Source organism: Pholcus phalangioides, unplaced genomic scaffold (genome assembly GCF_987345545.1).
Source record: "Pholcus phalangioides strain wild (caught in Gottingen) unplaced genomic scaffold, Ppha-v1.0 ptg000007l_1, whole genome shotgun sequence".
Lineage (NCBI taxonomy): Eukaryota > Metazoa > Arthropoda > Arachnida > Araneae > Pholcidae > Pholcus > Pholcus phalangioides.
In genome coordinates this window covers 46293141-46315035 of record NW_028301600.1, presented here as the reverse complement: position 1 = coordinate 46315035, position 21895 = coordinate 46293141, and the positions used below count along the sequence as shown (strand labels likewise).

General features: G+C 36.9%; 1 protein-coding gene across 3 annotated transcripts in view; it reads left to right on the top strand.

The window, feature by feature from the left end:
* The window catches only part of LOC149085376 (CUB and sushi domain-containing protein 3), a 48762-nt gene extending 46185 nt beyond the window's left edge, over positions 1–2577 (top strand). The window contains exons 12-13 of one of the 3 annotated variants that reach the window (XM_089233362.1): positions 55–136; positions 1146–2577. In XM_089233362.1, coding sequence (XP_089089488.1) covers positions 55–136; positions 1146–1605 — 542 coding nt within the window. In that variant the 3' untranslated portion in view covers positions 1606–2577. Of the gene's footprint in view, positions 1–54; positions 137–596; positions 685–1101 lie in introns of those variants that run through there. The other 2 variants (XM_089233363.1, XM_089233364.1) reach the window with 2 other exon arrangements.
* Positions 2578–21895: the final 19318 nt, after the last annotated feature.

Below are 21895 nucleotides of genomic sequence, written 5' to 3'. Positions count from 1 at the left end.
CGAATAATTTTTATTTATGTTTCATGATATAGATTTAATTCCTTTCTATTTCAGGTGGTATAATCGCTTTAGGGGTTTTCGGAGGTTTCATCTTATTAGCCATAACTGTGACACTCATTCTGATATTTGTGAGGCGGTAAGTAAAATCTTCTTTTCAGATTATTAATTACCATCAAATTTTTTTTTCTCAAATTCTTTCCACTAACAATTTATTTCACGTTTTTCAATGTCATACTCATTATTATTGCATGAAGTGAAAATAGATATGCGCATTTTTCACTCCCCCGAATTAAAATAAATGAACAGTAACCTCGACTAAAAGCATGACTTTTCTTTTCCTCTTGTTTCAAATTAATTCTGAAAAATTTTATTACCTCTTTATATAATCTTATACTATTCGAGACGAGATAATCACTTGAAACCGCTCAAACTGTATAATCAACTTTTAATGTTGTCATTTAAAATTTTTATCAAAATATTTCTTATAAACATTTATAGTCCTGTCTTTTAAAAACGTTGAATGAAAATTTTTGATTACTATAATCACTTCAGCTGAAAGATACGCCTTTACTTTTTTTTCCCTCAACCATTATTAGAACACATTAATTCGACTAATTTTGCTTTCGAATTATTTTATAATTTTTCGCTTGCTGAGCTGTAAAGCTTATTTACATTAGAATGATCTTTGGAGATTCTTTACAAAAATAAAATGCTGAATTATCTTTAAATAAAATCAATATACAGTAAGTATATTAGCACGTTTCTTAAATGAAAGAGAGGCACTATAGTAAATTATATTAAATCAGCAGCAGTTTTTTTCACCGGTCTTAGCTGATTTACGCTATAAATAGCACTTTATAGCTTTGCAGTATTTATTGCTGACTAAATTTCTTTGCTTTGTAACATTTGAGGTAGAAAAATGATTCATCAAGCAAGTCTAACCATTTAACGGCAAATCTAACGTTCTTCCAAAGCAAACGGATCTCGTTCATTGCCACCGCGTTTATCTTACTGTTCAAAATGTTACGTTGGCTGGTGGTGGCAAAGACGCCCACAAGCGCCTTTCCCCCTCCTAATCCCTCGCGTTCACTAACATTGCAGGGTTCACTAGGCCTAACAACTCACTCCAGGATGATTCTCTCCAGGACACGAAGCAACCGGGCATCGCGCACCTCTCTTGACACGACTACTATCACTACGTACGACAGCAACTCCAGCGGTGATCATGGGCTTCACAGATTCTACAAACGGGCATGGGAGAATCTACGCTACGATGGGAAAAACTCTGCACTCAACTGTGGTTTCGAGAGACCGCATTCACCAGTGACACGTCAGGAAACATTGGACTATCCCGGAATTCGAGGAAACGGTCGTGGGACCATCGAAGGTTTCAGAGAGGCGAGTGAAATAATGGTGACGGACGTAGCTGCTCTTTACGCAAGGCCTGACAAGAAAGAACGTCAACAAAGTCCTTCGTCCATTCACTCCAAAGAGCAGTCAAGATGTTCTCCTGATGAAGATAGTCCAACTGGAGATAAAAGAGCAATAAGGGAATGGTATAGTCAACAGCTTGGACATCATTCAAGGCGAGGTGCTTTCTTCTAAGGTCAGAATAGTCTTTAAACCTTCATGCTAATGGACCTCTTTTGCTTTGGCTTCCAATATTCTATGCAAAGTACTGAAAGTAGACAAGACCTTCCGCAGTCATCAAGGTCGTCTGTATCGCGTTTTTATTCTTCTTCTAGAATTAACTAGTGTAGTATGAAATGAATATTTTGTTCAAATGTCTTGCCTCTTTGCGCGAAACGTCGATTGTTTGTGTCACGTACAACCCTGAAAGTAGCATGTTTCATAGCTAACTAATTTGGTGAACTTGTTTTTGTTCACAGTGAAAGTCGCAAATAAAAATGTGCTTTTCGTGTCTTGGTTATTTTGTCAAAGAAAACCAGCTTGAACAGTATTAAAAATATTGTTTTGCGACTAATTCATCAGTATGCCTCGAATTTTATAATAATAATAATAATAAAAGTATGCAATATCGCAATCATTTTGGTGCTTACATCATAAGTCGATTCAAAAATGTCATAGTAGTTTGTCTTCAAATAATATATGTTCTTTACAATATTACTTGCATATTATAAGAGTATCGCATGTAAATCAATTTTTGTTTTGTATTTAAATGTCCGTACTTTGTATGTGTGGTAAATGTATGTGTGCAAGAGCCATTAATATTCCAATCGAAATTCGTTATTTGATTGTATAATCTCAAAATATTTGGCAAAACTTGGATTTATATTCCTATACAAAAATAAATGTTTACAATTGGCACACTGATTCTCCTGTGATGATCGTGTTTATTCTCAGTGAATATTTCCCATTCGATAGTGTAGTTTTCTATTTCCCTCTATATTAGACGTCATTGTTTTCATTTCCTAATTATGTACTTATTTTTTGGATTATATTTATTGAGTTTATGTGTAGTGTCTACATTGATCTGATTCTGATAATTTCTATTGTAAAAAACCCCAGTTTTTTTCTTCTTTTTTTATGTATATGTGTGTGTTCATCATTCATTAAGTCATTATATTTATTTTTCTGCAGTGACACATCTCTCACCCTCTCTTCTAAAAAAACATTGATTGAAATATTAAAAAAAGTGATATATATAGACCTTCTCTCTCCCACATTTTACGAATATATGTCTATTTTTATACCTCCGTTGAAATGACATAATTTGTTACATAAAGAAGCTTTTATAATTTCTGTACAAAAAAGCTAGTTTATTAAATTTTTTTTTCAAAAATATCTCGTTCTTTTGAATTATGTCTTGAATACATTAATAATATAGTGTGTCTCACGTGCATGAACATATCAATGAAATGAAAATAAAATTAAGGACACCCCACTTGAAAATTTCAAGTTAATGTCCTAAATCACTGGTTCTCAACCTTTATTGACTCGCGTGCCCTTTTTAGCATATAATTTCTATGGTGAAGCCCCGTTGGTCTATTTTTTTCAATCTATTCATCAAATATACTGATTTATTTCATTTTCCTCGAGCGGCCATGGAGCCGTTATGAAGTGCACAGGGAGTACCGGTTGAGAACCGCAGTCTCAAATGAATCATAATAATCTGATGCAATGAAATTAATAACACCAATTTTGAGACTTCCATAAAATAAATACAGTAAATGGAACAAATGTGTTTTTCATTTCTAATCTGAGAGATAGATGACAGCAGTAATTAATGTTTTGGGAAGTATGTGGTTCGGCGCTTCTGATTCGCATGTTGCGTCGACAGACCCTAGACCAGTGTTTCCCAAAGGGGGCGATGGGACTATTCAAGGGGGCGAAACCAGCTGCAGACGCGATTGGGGGGGGGCTACGAATGGGCATAAGGGGCCGACGGGAGGACGAGAGGAAAAAATAGGTTTTCGAAAACTGGGACCCTTTTCCGAAAAAAGCCTTCGTGAATATCCGTGCCCTTGGGCGGAAAAAAAAAAAAAACTAAGAATATTTGTGCACACAGTAGTTGTACTTGTTTCATCTGTTCAGAAGGAAGCAGAGCTAAAGTGTTTTCCCCTCCTTGAATATGCGCTGTACATTCCAGTTGTACTGTAACTGTAATTGATCGATAAAGGCTTCTGTCGCAGATTTCAACATCATCTGGGAATGACTGGTTTTGCTAATGACTGTTCATTATTGGAGCTATCGTCCCCGCTGGTATCAGTGTTCTGGTTTCAGGGCCCTGAGACGATTCTCGTCATATTTTTTTTTTCACATTATAAATTCAATACAGATTGTGGCCCGCCAAAGAGCCTAGCCTCGGGATCCTGCGGGAGGGGGGGGGCATGATTTTAGCATCACTGTTCATTCACCTACGGCTATGGTCTTTTTGTGTATGCTGGTTTTTTTTTATAAAATAACCGCTTAGGAACAGACGCAAACATCAATGGTCAACAGCTCGTCAGTCGTCACGACACCACTAGGAACCCCGACGCTCACTTTGAGGAACTGTCGTAATAGAAAATGTTTTGTAATGTATTCGTTCAAGTTCGTGAATTACTTAAACCCAAAGATAACGTGTGTGGAAATACCAAAATATGAATTACAGACGAGCAGTCTTGAATTTTCGTGCAAAAAAAATCACATATCTAAAGTGTTTGTTACACAACGGATGGACCTCCATGTCATGGTTCAAACATGCATATCAGCTTCAGCCACCTCTTTGGGCGATTTGCCTCTTGGGGCCTTTGTGTTTGTATTTGTAATTTCGATGGTGTCCGAAAAGAAATTAATGTAATGCGGAAGATGATGTGTTTGTGTTGAATCTACACCGTTAGTACAATAATGTATTTTTTTCCATCAAAATCTTGATGTTACTAAATCCTCTTATATTGACCGATTTTCATGACTTGAGTAAGGCACTTGGGCAGTACTATCTATCAGAGGCGCCGACATGAAAAAATATTGGAGGGGGAAACCATAAAGTTGCTTGTCGTCCCGTATAATACAGATCATACGAGGCTCAATTACATTGGGCGAGTTTACTAGCTATTTTCCGGCGAGTGAACCGGTTTCAACTAGCGCAGCGAATTTCAGTTACACAGGACTAGTAAAATCGCTCACTAGATGAGCGAGCAACAATTCTTCTTTCCCTTCCTTTTTTGCGTATTGTCGTCTTCCTCTTTTGTTGCGAGCCAAAGCGAGAGGGGAAAAAAGTAGCCACGCCCATATTGCACCCGAGAGATAACAAAAAACCCGGTGAGTAGCGAGAAAAGTAGCCTACCCTTCAACTTTTCTCGCACTAGCAAAGCGAGCGACGATTTTACTTGCTAACGTTATTACACAGAGCGAGTTTAGTCAACGCCATCTATAGCTCTGTGCTTTAGAAGGTGTTGGTTTAGTAGCAGCGAGTAAAACCGCAAGTGAGTAGCTAGTAAACTCGCCCAATGTAATTGAGCCAACGAGACTCAAGCGTGTACGAAGGACAGAGAGAACGTGCATTGCATTTCATTTTTAGAAATTAATTGCGGGGGAGGGGGCTCAGCACTCCCTTAAGAATTTTATTGGGGAAGATGGGCTCAAAGGGCCTCAACTCTTAGGTTTCGGTGCCTATGCTATCTATTAATGCTTAACAAGAGCGCTATCCGTAACCGCACTGATTATGACAATAAGAATAAAAGAGAAATTTTGGTACTATCTCCGAAAACAATCGTTTCTCCTTCGAATATTGCAAAGAATATACGGATGGGGCGATACACGCTCCTTCAGCATCGGATGATAGAAATTTCTTCTCACGATGGTGTCGGTTCAGTAGAAAATTTATTAAAATTTATTTTTTTGACTTGAAATTTTTTTACGGTTACTTATGTAGTGTTTTTCCTTGAAAGAAAACGATGCATTTTCGCACGACCTTTCAAGAGTGATTCTACTTAATTCGAAATCGACTCATTTTTAAGCATCGTAGTATATTAATAATATGATGGAATTACCTTTTCAGCTATGTAGAACGCAAAAAACCAACGATATTCGTTAAAAATACACGGAAATAAAGGCCAATGAATTTCCGGGTATTTTTAGTGAACATAGTTGGTTTTTTGCGCTCTATATTAATAGTATTACTCAATGATATAATTATATTATCAATCATCTCTCTCTGAAAGTATTTTTTTATTGTATTTTTACGTTTAATTACCGTGGTTTCATCCGAATTTTTTTCCTTTTAATATGTTTGAACTGAAAGGGTTGAATTTCATTGCAATCTAACGAGATTTCAGATATGTTCATAAAACAATGGTAAATATTTAGAATAATTATGTCATTCAGAATTATATGTAGAAGAAAACAGAGGGAGAGAGAGTGTCAATTGCAATCTCCCCGATGCTTGCCAGTTTTAATCAAGAAAGAATAAGAGACCTGCGCTTGTGAAATCATGTAAAATTACATTTTCTTAAAATATGGATCTATATAATATCGCAGTAACTCTGGCGATTTGAAAAATAAATGGCAGCTAGGTGGAGTCCGACTTGGACACGAAGAGGTCCTGGGCAAGGCAGGAATTAGGGCCTGTGTGACTTGAGTCTAAATATTTTGTTTACCCAGCGAATATAATGTCGGGATAATGTTTTGTATAGGAAATTATCTAAATAAAATATCAGATGTCTTCTTTTTTTTATTCGTTCATTATCTTCCTTGGTGAGGAACTCCATTTTCTCCTATGGAACCGTTCACACCGGAAATAACTTGACAGAAAATAAGGTAATATAACAAAAAATACTTGCGTTCGAGTTCGTTTCAGAATTTACTTGGTTAACAAACCAAAAAACACCAACTAATGTCTCACGAGCTCCCAAGATCGATAATTTCAAAAGTGATTTTAACGATTAAATTTTGAAACTTCGAAGGGGAAAGTCATAAAACAGTAGATTGCCAGGTGAATTTGGTTGCCGACCCATGCATCAGAGAGTGTGAACACGATTGCGTATTTAGTGCGTTACACCACCACTAATTAGATAGCCATGTGCGCATATTTCTAAGACGGTCACTATAAAATCGAAACCGCCGAGTAGTTTGCATCAATTCCATATTAAATAAATAAATATATATATATAATTTCTAATTAAGCCGTGTTGCAAGTGGCTTTGTTCGAACTTGAATAATAATGATTGGCTGAATCATCTTTATCATCAATGAAGTTTTATGCATTCATCGGAACTTATCATCAAAACCTTATTTTGTGTTCCATGTCAAAGTAGAACACTTAACTCCAACATGCGTTGGTGCGAACAATTTTGTATAAAATAAAATTTCTGGATACGCGATTTCATAGGAGTACGTAACACATGTTAAATGTAGTTTAAATTGTTTCAGGAATGTGTAAGGTGCAGTTGACAATGGGGAGAGGGAGATTAAAATAATATTTATTTTTTTTATGTAACGTGATCATCACGTATTCCCAAGAGATTCTCACAATTTGCAATGAAATAAATAATCTGTACTGAATGAAAATAACAATTTTCGATACTTTTCTTTTCAATCTCCAACAATAACAATTATCACATTTACAAGAAAAATTGACAGAAATAGCATTAAAAGACGGTCTGACGTTCAAATTTGAAGATGGCTATTAATTTTTCTGGCTACAAAAGCAAATACTGTCCCTGGAATTTATGGGGATATACAGTGGAGCCTCCCATAACGGACACTTTCTTTCAAACCGAGCACAACTCAGGTCTATCACCATTTATATGGGCGATTTACTACCTAGTGAATTGTGCCGGAAGTGTAACTGTGTGTGTACCTAACAGTCTGAATGCGTATGTAGTGTTGTGTTTGATTTTTCAGTGCCGCCATCTATACTTCAGAAGTGAAGTGAGTGACGTGTTATGATTGAATTTGTGCTTGTTCGTAGGTCTGTTGCTCTCTGTGGCGAAACTTTAAGGGAAGATTGGCTCGCATTCGCGTCTTGAAGTTGGGAACCACAGAAAACCAACTTCAGCCGACCACCACTGTGGTGACGGTGGGGTTCGAACCCGGAAACTCGCGACGCGAGTCCGTCACTATGACCATTCAACCACCACAGCGGCCATAACGGACACTCCCCGTTTTTAGCGGACACCTCCAGTTACCAAATACTTTTTTGAATTACGTAAACGGGACTCCGGTACGAGATTTTACTATCCATTAACGGACACTCCTCGTTAGCGGCGAAAATTTTCGGTCCCGTGAGTCAGTGCCGTCTTAACGCATGGACTCCTGAAGAAAAGAGGGACCTCAGAAAAACGAGAAGTAGTTGAATTTTTTGAGACGTTTCCAAGTAGGGCCTCAGAAGAATCACTTGGTCGGGGGGGGGGGGGGTCCATGATGCTCTTAAGACGACCCTGCCGTAAGTGTCCGTTATTTAGAAGTTCTAATACAGCTGAACATTTCTCATGTGCGAGACGTTTCAATGCAGTCACAAATCTTTCGACAAAAATCGAAATCACCTACAGATATTCAATTGTGAGGATTTGAGAATGCTTAGTAAAACTAAGCGACAATCATCACACTTAGGGCCGTATTCACCGACATGGTTTAAACCTGTAGTTACAATTTTTGGATAAGAGATCAACATAGATTGGTTAAAACCCTGAATTTAACCAATCCGTGTCGATCTCTTATCAAAAAATTGTGACTATAGCTTAAACCATGTCGGTGAATACCGCCCTTAGAAAACATCTATTAATAATAAAATTATTTTTATTAAAACTAAGTAACAAACAATTGTAGTTTTGCGTCTGTATTTTTTAATAATTTTAACATTAATGGATATTTTTTGTGTGATGTGAATATTACTTTGACCACAATAAATGCAACTAAATGCATATGTTTATAATTCACAAATTTAATTTTTTTGTTTTGCAATGAAGTTCACTGTAAATTATTTTAGAATTTTTAACCCTTTTTATACTAGAAACGTTTCAGGAAAACAATGATGCAAAAAAAAAAAAATCGAAAATTTGTCACTGCATCTTTCAACTTTTTAATGTGGGTTTTTAACATCTCTTCCAGGGGGGTGATGAGAAATTTTGTTTTTGAAAAGGGGGCGATGGGCTGCATAAGTTTGGGAAACACTGAAATAGTAAAGAGTTTACCAAGGAGTCAATCAAAAAAAAAAAAAAATTACCCATTCTGGTAAATGCTAATAAAAATTAGTATTGAAAACAGAATAGTCAACTAAAAAGTCAAAATTATTCAAATTAAAATAAAAATTCATGGCAACAGAGGAGTGAAATTTAAAAATAGTTCTATATTTACTATTGATTTGAATCATGAATTTTATTCATGATTCAAATCCAGCAAATTTAAATTGACATACCCTGCTAGAAAGTAGTATGATCTGTATTTATCATTGGTTTTTCTATCTGTGCTCTGTGTGTACATTCTCGAAATATTTTTATACTAACAGGAGTGGAAAATGAAAATTTGATTTTTGTAGCAGGAAAAATTATTTTCGTAGCAGCAAAAATGTTGTTTTGTAGCAGAATTTATCATTTTTGTAGCACTTTAAAATTTTGTCAGTAAATAAAATACACAGTTTTTATATACATATATGCAGTAGCATACACAGGATTACATTTTACTTCAAGAAACAGTGTTATTTCAGCTCAGAAGGGGGGGGGGGTGCCCCAAGGTACAAAATACATAGAGACTTTATCTAGAAGAATTATATATTTTTAAATTTTTAAATCAATAAAAAAAAATTTGAAAGACTTCTTGATATTTATATTTTTACATTCTCTACAATATCAACAGATGAGAGGCATCATTCATTCTTAGAATATTTAACATAGACATTTTAACACTTGGTATGTTTAAGATTTTAAAAATAATTTGAGAATGAGAGTTTTTAAATTTAGCTTGTAGACTTGGTAATCAATAATTTAAAAAAAAATCACTAAAGGAGAGGCTTGAAACACTCATTAGAAAAGTGATTATTTTTCTTGTTTTTGCCACTGATGCAAGTCTAAGTAGTGCTTTTGTTCTCTTCAGTTTCAAGCATTTTTGAACATTTGATCTTGCTTCTTTTACCAGAATTTACCCATTTCATATTTAAAATTATGTGTTTCTTTGTGAGTTTGCTCTTGATCATCATCTCAGTTTGATTCAACATACTTTGAGATGACTTCTTTTCCCAAGTCATTCTTAGAATATTTATTAGAAATACCCAGAAATTTAATAGTGTGATTAAAAATTAGATTTAAATTATTTGTAATTTAAACTATAGAAATAAAACTATAAAATAATGATTAAACTATTAGAAATTTAATAGAATGATTCTGTACTCGCCAAAAATTCAATCCGAGTACATTTGTTTTCACTCTTTATTTTTAGCTGATTTGTGATTGCAACATGTATTTTATTTTCCAGCATCTTTAACAGATTTCCAGTCTCTCGTTTTACTTCCAAGTTTTCTCCTATTCATTCTCTTGATATGCCATTTCTTTTTACGCCATTCACCGACATGTTTAGTGTTTAATAATAAATGGTTTCCAGATAAGCATTAATTAAAATTACTTTGTCCAGACCATGGGCATGAATGGTTTCAAAGGAACGAAAAGGTAATTCATGTAAAAGTGTTGCGCTTGTTATGTGTTCAAGTGTTGCCATCTATCTTCAAAATCAAAAATGAAAATTTTTTCTGCAAATTTCAAACTACGACTGTATTGGATGGAATAATTTACAGAAACCATTGTAATTTATGATTAATTTCATTTAGCTGGACCAACATTCAGATAGTGTACAATAAATGTATGTAAGTTTATTGAAATAAGTGAATATAAAGCACAGAATAAGAGCTTTAATGATTAAACTGCCTATTAGAATTTAGCTTAACAAATTCAAGAAAACTTGGACTAAAAAACTGGGGTATTTTTCTCAAAAAATAGTCGGTAGAAAAAGAAAACTATATTTGCCCCGAAAATACAGGGCAATGCGGGAAGTATGGTCACCCCCCCCCCTCCACAACAATATAAGGAGAGGAAAAAACACCCCCCCCCCCCAACAGAGAGCTCTAGATCCGCCCCATAATCTCTCATCATATTACTCATGCCATATACAAAAATCTGCTGAATTTTCTGTTTTCGCCCCAAAAATGAAATTTTTTGTGATTTGACGAAATTACAATTTACAACGCTTATGAAGCATGTTTTTTTTCCCCGGGTAAATTCTTGGGGAATAATTTTTTCCCTAAACGTAGGGACTTTTTACAATCACGGGCAAAATTTGGGAGATATAAGAAGTTTTCGGGAGTACGGGAGATGGAGTAAAAAGCAGGGAGACTTGGCAGCTATGCCATAGAAAATAACAATCTAGTACCTAATAGCAATTTTTTGTTGAGAACATTCCCCTAACTCAGCAAGATTGGATTCTATTTCAGCACCAACAACCACATTTTTCTCCAGTTCTCACTGCTTTCTATAGCTAAATTCTGAAGCTCAGCAATTCTAACATTCTGAGTATGTTCAGATTTCAGGAAACGTGCCATAATTTTTCTAACAAGAGCTCCTAGCTCATCATACAAAATGTGTATGAGGGGCTCCTCTTTTTGAAATAACGTCAGAAAGCCATTGAAATGTTCCGATGCTTCTTTCAGAAACAAAGCTTTCACCAAAACACTTTTATCTGAAAGGACTTCCTGGATTTGATGCAGTCGAGATGAGTCTGATCTGGACTACTTACTTCTGAATCAATGCTGAATTATCTCTTTCATTAATTCTGGAATTCTCTTTCAATAATTCTGGAATTATTTCCTTTATTAATTATTCCTTTCACTAATGCTGAAATTACCTTTCATTAATTACATAATTTTTAACTAATGCTGGAATTATAACTTTCATTTATTTTGGAACTGAAATTCTCTTTCATTAAAACTAGAATTTTTCTTTCATTAATTCTAGAATTCTCTCTCTCATTAATTCTGGAATTATCTTTCATTAATGCTGGAATTATCAATTTCATCAATGTTGAAATTATCTTTTATTAATTCTGGAATTATCTTTTAATTCTGGAATTATCTTTTATTAATTTTGGAATTATCTTTTATTAATTTTGGAATTATCACTTTTATCAATGCTGAAATTATCTTTCATTAATGCTGTAATTATCTTTCATTAATGCTGTAATTATCACTTTCATTTATTTTGGAACTGAAATTATTTCTTTCATTAATTCTAGAAATTTTCTTTCATTAATTTTGGAATTATCTCATCGATACTGAAATTATTTCTTTCATTTATTGTTTCAAACTCCTATTTATGCCAGAAGAAAATAACGGGGGATTGTGCGTGTTTTCTCCGAGTCACGTGATCTTCCCACGAATGATGTTGCGGACGCCGTTCTCAGCACTGCCAAGCTCGATGGTGCAAACATAGTGCGTCCGCATTTCAGATTTCGAAAACCCGCGTCGTCTCCGATAGGTTAAAAACCCCGAACTTTTTTAGCTCGAAATTCGATTTTTTAATCAATCGGAGGCGACGCGAGTTTTCGGAATCTGAAATACGGACGCACTATTTTCACACCCAAATGCAGGAAACCTTGGCAGAACAGGTTATCTTGATGAATTCTACAAAAAAACCAGAACATACACAAAAGTTTTCTATAAGTTACAGTAGCAACGCCGAGGTTGACGTCACAGCATGATTCAAATGACGTCATCGAAAGCGAAAGTTGAAGAGGGAAATTACGGAGAACCCCGATTGGCGCAGAAGCGCCAAATTTTCTCGGAAAATCAACGTTATGGCACAGTACGTAGTAGGAAATTGCTAATGGCGCAGCAATCCCATCCCTGGGGGGGGGCAGCGTGAAAGGTGACTGATCTAATGTATATATGCATATACATACCGCAGCATATACATGCAAAAAGCAGCATTTTATGACGTCAGTAAATAGGGAGTGGAGACGGATTTTTTCCTCTCATCTTCACTACAGCTTTATCGCAGGATATGATCTTGGTTATTTGGCACGATTGTTGATTGACGCCAACATACTTGGCGACGTTTAATGATAGATATGCTTAATTTTACAGGTGTTTTATAACCGCCATTAGTACAGTGGTTAGAGCGTAAGGCCGGCGCTACACTATAAAAGTTTGACAAATTTTCTTTTATAAAACTTGGCAAAGATCTTTTATAAATTTTGCATTCAATTTTTTTTTTAATTTATTTTATAAAGGAAATGGACCACATTACACTATATAAAAGATTTATATGCAATTGTTTTTGCAAACGTTTTCGTCCGTTTGTCAGTCTTCGTTAGGCTGGTATTACACTATAAAACTTTGATAAAAATTCTTTCATAAAACTTGAAAAATGTAACCAATAAACACATCTGTTAAATTCGAGCGAACTTAACTGATCCGCCTATTGGTTGCAATTTTGAAGTTTTATAAACGAACTTTTATCAAACTTTTATAGTGTAATCCCGGCCTTTGTCTTGTGCTGTTGCTGGTAGTAGTAATGGATGAAGAATTTTTTTTACCATTTGCTATAGGAAATTTATCATTTGCAACCTCTGTAATAGCCTCTGTTTAAAAAAACATGAAACTTTTGTGGATGATTGTATTGGATGGAGTAATTTGCGGAAGAAGCTAATTATTTTGATGCATTACATCTGTGAACGCAACTTAATGAATAATGAATATGTCAGTTTATGAAGAAGTTGAGGAATACAACGCTCAGAGTAAAAGTTTAGCGACTAAATTGCCCGTGTTTCATCATATTAATATTGCGTCTTATATGTAACGGTAAAATCCCAAACTCGGGTTTTACCAAAGCAAGTTGGTGAAAGTCCAAAAAACTCTTGTAAAAAAAGTTTTCATTTCGGATTTTTACCGAAGTCAAAGTCCGTTTTAAATGAATCAGTTTGAATCAGTTTTTTAATGAATAATAATTCATTAATTATAAACAAATAATGAATTAACAAACGAAATAAGCACCATGATGAGTTTTGGATGCTATTTAAGTAATTGATGCTCATAATTAATTTACTCCTATCAGTTAAAGCCCGTTTTAATTAATTTAACATCATTAATTCAACCATCTTGATTAATTAATAATTGTTTAATAATTATAATTACTAGTGTGAATGATACTTATTGATGAATTAATAGTAATAAGTATTTAAGTAAAACTTATTTCGTCATGAGATGGCGCGTGGGGGTGCCGAGCATAGGGGAGATACGGGGGGGGGGCATTGCCCCCCAGCATCAAAGATGAAGTCGACTGATCTAACCCATATATGTATAGATGAATTGACACATCATCATGCCCCCCAGACTTCCAAGTCTATGATGCCGAGTGCGCTTTGCCCACTGATCCGCCTCTCCACGAATTGAGCGCATGATGACCCCGCACCCCTCTGGAAATGTCGGGACCCTAACTAATGGCCTTGAATACAAGTGAACCTAAACCTGGATGAAATTAGTAATTTTGTGGGAAGCGAAATAATCTAGTTGATCTATAGCAAAAGAAATGAAATTTCAAATTTATGGATTCATTATTTTTTATTTCGTGAAGGGTTCATTTTTCGGATAAGGAATTTTGTGAAGGGTATGGAAAGCGGACCCAAATTTTGGATGAACAGACCCCTAGTAAGTGTAAATTTTTGTGCGCCACATTCGGCTCGGAGCCCTGGGACAGTGCCCCGATTGCCTCAGCCTAGTTATAGATTCTTGCGGGTTTTTTTCAACAATAAATATGATAGAAAATCAAGTTGTTTTTTTTTAAATCCAAGAAATACACACGGAAAATAATCTTTTTTTGTCCCCAGAGAAGGGAGTGGCAAGTGAGAGGAGAAGGTAACGTAGCAACAGGGCCGCAAATAGGGGGAGTAGGTGGGTCTGGTGCTCCGGGCGCTGAACCAGAAGGGGGTGCCGAATTCACCCTTTAACTGCTTCTACATTACAAGGGGCGCCAAAATGCCGACTTGCCTCGGGTGACAAAATATCTAGTTGCGGCCCTGCGTAGAAATAACAGGTTTTTGAAGAGTTAATACGTCGCAGTGCAGGATAGGAAGTGCATCGGCATAACTCTTTTATCAAACATTGATGAGGAGGCAATATTTGATAAAAGATTTCCCACCTGATATTGGTTTACTGTCAACTATCTCAGATGATAATGAAATAAATGTATCATTAATATGAACCAACAAATCCAGTGATGTGTCAGTCGAGCCCGGATATAGCGAAGTGGCACGTGAAAAAAATTCGACAGATCCGATATTCGTGAAAACCGATACAACGTAAATATTCGAGTTTAATGAGGAAAACTGACTCCTCAACCTATTCGCGATAATGGAAGAGGTGGTCATCGAACAGACTTAAAAATTTTAAGAAATTAAAATTATTTACTTATGTATCACAAACATTAAAGATGTTCACGTAGCTTTTGAATAAAATATTAATACCCGTGTACTGCAAGTCAGTTGTTCTCAAAGTGTGAGTCGCAGCTTCTATGGGTGAGTCACCAGCCTTTATCAGAGCCAAGCTATCTATATTGATGTGTAACTGTTCAGTGATTTGAAGTAGTACTTCAAGTATTAAGGGAGCCGTGGGTAAACCGTTGACTGAGACAAGGGAGCCATGGAATCATGGCTGTAAGTGGTCCATTGAATTGTTATCAATATTTCAATGGTTCTAACGTTTACAAAGACTTTCTTTCAAACCTAGCAAAACTCCGGTCTATCGTCATGGGCAAGTTACTACCGAATGAGTTGTGCCGGAAATGTGGGAGTGTACCTAACAGCCTGAGTGCTTATCTAGTGTTGTCTGATTTTCCAGTGCTGCCATCGATATTTTAAATTGTGAGTGAAGCGTAATGATTGAATATTTGTACTGTTGTAGGACTGTTGCTCTCAGTGGCGCGACTTTTTAACGTGAGATCGACTAGCCTTCAGGGCTCAAAGTTGAAAATCAACCAACGCTGTGGCGCATTGGCTTACGAAGAGTGAGGAACTCTGACACAAATCTGTAGTTACGTCGATCCTTCTTTGAGTGGTTATATGGGAATGAACAGAATCAGAGCGTTATCTGAAGCTAGAGATCGCCATCTAGCTATCGCGTTGACAAAACACACCCGAAGCCGATTCTCGCAATAGTACGGTAGTGCTTCAGAGAGATATTCGGGCTTTTTTCTTGAAATACAACTTTCGAATTTATGGAACTTAATCCACTGAAAAAAAATCGATCCACCAGCGTGGCTCCCCAAAGAAAAATTTGGAAACAACCCCGCCCCCTAAAATTTGCGGACTCGTAGATTGTCACCCGCGACATGTAACCTTCATTGACCCATCCAACCCCAATCTTGCTATAACCCATGTCTGCAAAACTTAAGAGCATCATAAGGCCCCGGGCAGGGCCCCTAGGCACGACCACCTAGATAACCTAGTTATGTAGGAGGTCGTGCCCTAGGCTGGGATCTTTCACGTTCCCCTTTATGATGAATTTATAGTTGAAAAAACAAAAAAAATGATGAAAATCATCCCGGGCCCCAGGGCTGGAGCCTTGTCAGCCCCACCCCTTGTGGGGGCCACGGTCCCAGACCGAGTGATGTTATAGGGCTCCCACTACCAAGAATTGCAAGTACCAGAAGTATAGGGCCTAATTTACATAAATACTTTACTTTCGGAAATAATATATATACCAACCAAATACCATAACCCAATTTCATATTTTCTTACCCCTCTATTTCTCAATCATCACTCGAACTCCTTCCCCACCTTGTCATTAAAGTCAGCAAACGCGAGACCCCCCCCCCCACCACCGCGAGTGGTGACGTATTACTTGAAAATATGAGACCCCTTGTATCCCATATATATAAATGCGACCATTCGTTATAACGATATGCCGCTGTGGTGGTCGAGTGGTTATAGTGATTGACTCGCGATGCGAGGATCCGGGTTCGAACCCCACAGTGGTGGTCGGCTGAAGTTGGTTTTCTGTGGTTCCCAACTTCAAGGCGCAAATGCGAGCCGATCTCCCCGTTAAAAAGTCTCGCCACAGAGAGCAACAGTCCTACAACGATAAATCATTCAACCATAACACTTCTCTCATAGTTAGTAAAACTGGGGGCAGATGACAGCACTACACATAACAAGCATTACACAGAAACAACTTTACGTCAGGTTGCACTACACGTACACACACATTCACGATTCGTTGGGGTTCCGCGCGGGGGGGGGGGTGCATGTGTGGTGTAGAAGTAGTAGGTAGGGCCTCCAAAAATGGCTCGGGGATCCATGATGTTCTTAAGTCAGCCACCTCGCTGGGCAATTTGCCTGTTGTGGCGTTGTATTTGTATATATTGTATTGTATATATTGTATATATTGATATATTCAACATTATTTTAGTATTGCATTGCAGGTTCACTAGGACAGAATTGAATTCGTTATAACCGATAAGCATCCAACTGTTTGTTTCTGTTTTTATAGGCTGATGTTCACATATACGGTATTAAGATATTTGTAGCTCGCACTGACTACCTTACAACTCATTTTCTAATTTCTTTATGAAATCAAAGTATAGCCTATACGTAAACTCCAGCAATTGAAATTGCAGTATAGAAAGCATCAGCATTAATCTTTTTTCAAATATAGGACGAGGAGGCTAACTTTGATAAAATAAAACTTGATAAAGAGCGACTTTTAGCGAAGTTGCCCATTACACTATGAAATTTTTTTGTCAAACGTATTTTATAAATGATCTTTGACAAAGAACTTTCATAGTGTAATACCGGCCTAAGACACGCATTGCGAAGGTTGTGGGTTCGAATCCCACTAACTCGACTGAGGTTTTTTGTTTTTCTCATTACTATCTTCGTTTTTTTAATGTATGATTAAATGTGATGCATTCATACCACCAGTATCCAATCAAAATAAGCATGCTTTTATAAATAAATGTTCTATTTATATTATGTCTGACATGATAGAATCAAAACAGGATGAATCTTAATATGATTTTAGAAAAAACAAGTTATTGTCAATAATACACAGCCCAAGAAATTTTAAGGATCAAACCCCTGTTAAAGCGGTAAAAAATACAAATAGAAAAAACATAAAACTTAATTGTTTCAATATTTAAATCGCAAAGGTGATTAATAAACTAAAAAAGTAAGTGTTTTAACGCAGATTTCCCATGAATAGCGAGTATGAAATGACTTATAAAATTTATTTTTTCATAGATTTTTTTTTCATTATAAAAAAATCCATGTTTATAATTTTTTTGAAGGAAAACTCATTTGTTCTTGATGTATTATATCCTCGTAAAAATGTTCTCTGTAATCACAAAATGTTCTAAACTTTGCGCACAGAACAGTTCCCTTCAAAGCAAGAAATGGAACGTTCACATAAAATTTTGTGGACATTTCTCACGTGTTTCCTTAATAGTGGGGGGATTTACTTTTGAAATCCTTTTTTACAGACGCCACAAATTTCACTCGCCAACATGACATACAAGTCCTTTATATATTCTAGAAACCTTGATACAAGTCACCGCTAAGCAAGGAAGGGAGGGGGAACGTAGCCGGTCAATTTGTCGCGCTCAACTCGTCGCGCATCAATTTGTCGCAGTGCCAATTCGTCGCGGTACAAATTCGTCGCAGAGCCAATTCGTCGCGATACAAATTCGTCGCGCATCAATTTGTCGCAGTGCCAATTCGTCGCGGTACAAATTCGTCGCAGTGACAATTTGTCGTGTAACCAATTCGTCGCGACGTCAATTTATCGCAGAGTCAACTCGTCACGCGATCTGTATGTAGGTTTTTTGTCTCATACGTGAAAAAATAAACATGAAGAAAAGTTTTTTTCCATCAAGAAATGCACACAGTTTACTAAAATTTTTTTTTTGTCATTTCGAAAAAAATCATCGAAATTACATCGAAATTAAAATTACAATTGATATTAATGTTTTATTATTTAATTATTGTAAATGTTAAAAAAATCATTTTTTCTATGATAAAATTTTAAAATTCTGTAAAAAAATGTCGGTGTTTATGATATTCCCCAAATTACAGTACAGCGGAGGCTGTCTTTAAGTGTAAACTTGTATCTGTCCCATGTGGAATCGAGACTCCCACCAACATTAACCACTACAGTATCTCCACAAGAACCTGAAATAATTAATAATTTAATTTAATTAATATTTCATTTTCACCGGATAAGCCACACTTGTCGCTTTCTCTCGAGATTTCCATTACTCGTAGCGAGGGGAGTTGGGGCGCACACCGAGATGATAAATTGCGATCACATACATTTTCAAAATTTAATTTGCACCGGATAAGTTGCTCAAGTTAAAAACTCAAAAAATCCAACCAATAAAGTTCATAGGTTACATTCGAGCAAATGCAACGATAATCTTATTGGTTGAATTTTTCAAGTTTTATAAAAGGACTTTTAGAACACTTTCATAGTGTAATGCTAGCCTTAGATATATTGTCGGTAAAAAATTCCTCAAAGATGTATTCCCTACATGGCAGATACATATTCAATAGTGAATTAGGGCCATTCAAGTATTACGTAAGCAGATTTTCAGCCATTTTTGACCCCCTCCCCCTTGTCAGCAAAACACTGACCCCCATCCCCTCCCCCGTCAGCAAAATCTCACCAGAAGCTTAGAATATTTCATATCTTCAAAAAGGGGTGGTTGATGACGTAAGCGACCTTCAACCCCCCCCCCCCCAATCATCAAACGTCAACAAATCCGAAACTCCCTCCCCGATCCTGACGTAATACTTGAATGACCCCTTAGGCAAATTGTGCTTTGGGATGGGCATTGATCCTAATTTATCATCTTGGTGTGTTCCCGCAACACCCCTCGCTGCGAGAAATGGAGATCCCGCCAGAAAGCGGGAGTGCGGCTTATACGGTGAAAATTTATTTTATCGTAATTTATCATCTTGGTGTGTTCGCCCAACGCCACTCGCTGCGAGAAATGGAGATCCCGCCAGAAAAAAAGCGCCTCCATCCTTGTCCGACTCTGTTCTAGTGTCGAATTTGATTGGACGTGCGTGATCATAGACGTAAAATCAGGATTTTCTTCCTTGTAACCTTTTGCATGTGGCTTTGGCGCAATTTTTTTTTTCAAGCAAGTGTGACGTCATAGAAACGTCACAGTAGACCGCGAGGCTACCGTAACTTTTGATCCATTTGGCGCCACCATATTTCCTAGCGACATTTAATAATGGATATTTTAAATTTAACTTCAGTTCGGCAACCACAGGATTGATGCAGTGGGAAGTTTACGGGACGCTCAAAACGAAGGTTATGAGTTCGAGTCCCTTCATAAAAATCCAAATTTTTATTTTTTTCTAGCATCTTCGTTTGAAAAGTTTAATTTCTTATCACATTTAATTTTTTTCTTTTAACCGTTGCACGGGATAAACATGATTTATTATATTATAATTCACCACAAATTGTCAGATGCACGGGAATGGGGGGGGGGGGGGGGGGTCTCCCAAACAGCGAACTTGGCGATACAGGGGGAATGGGGGGGCCACCCCCGTATAATAAGTTATCGTTTATTGAATCACTAAAAAATGTTTTGTTTTTTTTTTCTGATTTAATCAAAATGTGGTTCAGTTGCATCAAGTTGACAATAGTAACGGCTCGCGAAGCGAGCGCCCAGCGAAGCTGGGCCCTGCTATCATTTATTGATTCATAATGCTGATAGATTCATTAGAAAACCAAACATAGAAATTGTGTTTCGGCAAGCCACTGTATTTATTGCATGTCAATATAATTATTATTATATAATATATATCATTATTATTATGATCGTTATAGTATTATAGTTAAATTATATCATTGTAATTTATTATCGTGTGAGCAAACGAGACGTAATGACAAAATAAAAGCGAAATCGTTAATAGACGCTGGTGTTTGGCGATAAGTTGCCAAACGTAACAGCAGGAGGTACACTTTACACATACGGTGATGTTTCTATAACGTCACAGTAGCCTTATTCTGATTGGCTGATAATGTCAAAAATATAAATAAAATCGTCATAACTACGAAGAACAGCCAAAACTAGAGAGGAAATCCTTAATCAGACGTCATTGATCACGTGATACTAACTATCCAATCAAATCCGACACTAGAAAAGAGTCGGACAAGTGTGGAGGTGCTTGTGCCAGAAAGCGGGAGTGCGGCTTATAAGGTGAAAATTTAATTTTGAAAATTTATTTTATCGTAATTTATCATCTTGGTGTGTTCGCCCAACGCCACTCGCTGCGAGAAATGGAGATCCTGCCAGAAAGCGGGAGTGCGGCTTATACGGTGAAAATTTATTTTATCGTAATTTATCATCTTGGTGTGTTCGCCCAACGCCACTCGCTGCGAGAAATGAAGATCCCGCCAGAAAGCGGGAGTGCGGCTTATACGGTGAAAATTTATTTTATCGTAATTTATCATCTTGGTGTGTTCGCCCAACGCCACTCGCTGCGAGAAATGAAGATCCCGCCAGAAAGCGGGAGTGCGGCTTATACGGTGAAAATTTATTTTATCGTAATTTATCATCTTGGTGTGTTCGCCCAACGCCACTCGCTGCGAGAAATGAAGATCCCGCCAGAAAGCGGGAGTGCGGCTTATACGGTGAAAATTTAATTTTGAAAATTTATTTTATCATAACTTATCTATCATCTTCGTGTGTTCGCCCAACGCCCCTCGCTGCGAGAAATGGAGATCCCGCCAGAAAGCGGGAAGTGTGGCATGAATACCATGAAAACTGAATTTTGAAAATTTATTTGATCGGCGTACTGATTCTGCGACAAATTTTTACCGCGACGAACTGACTCTGCGACAAATTCGTACCGCGACGAAATGAGTCTGCGACAAATTTGCACCGCGACGAACTGACTGCGACAAATTTGTACCGCGACGAGTTTGTAGCACGACGAATTGACGCTGCGACAAATTGATTGCGACGAATTGACCTAGACCCGAGGGGGAATCTCCCTTTTTGGTGACGTCAAAATGATGCTTTTTGATTGGTTGCTGGTTTTGGGTCTACCGCAGGCTGCAGACGCACGTAAACTATTTCGGGAAACAAATTTTTCAAGGACTCATATTTTTCAACGCCTTGAAAATCTGATTTTTTTTTTTTTCAAGGACCGTAGTAGATAGGCCTTCAAAACCTTGCAGCATTCTCCAGTCTAGGACAAAATAAGCCTCAGAAAATGGCAGAATGACTTTAGAACACGAAGAGACCTTTTTGAAAATGAAACCAAGCATTCTCTTCACTTGTTTGACCATTCATGACTGCATATATAACAAACAGGACCAGACTTGAATGATAGGCTAGTGTAAAGGTTTGGCAGAGCTAGCCAAAAAAGTGTTGGAGGTTGAATACGATAGTTTCATGGG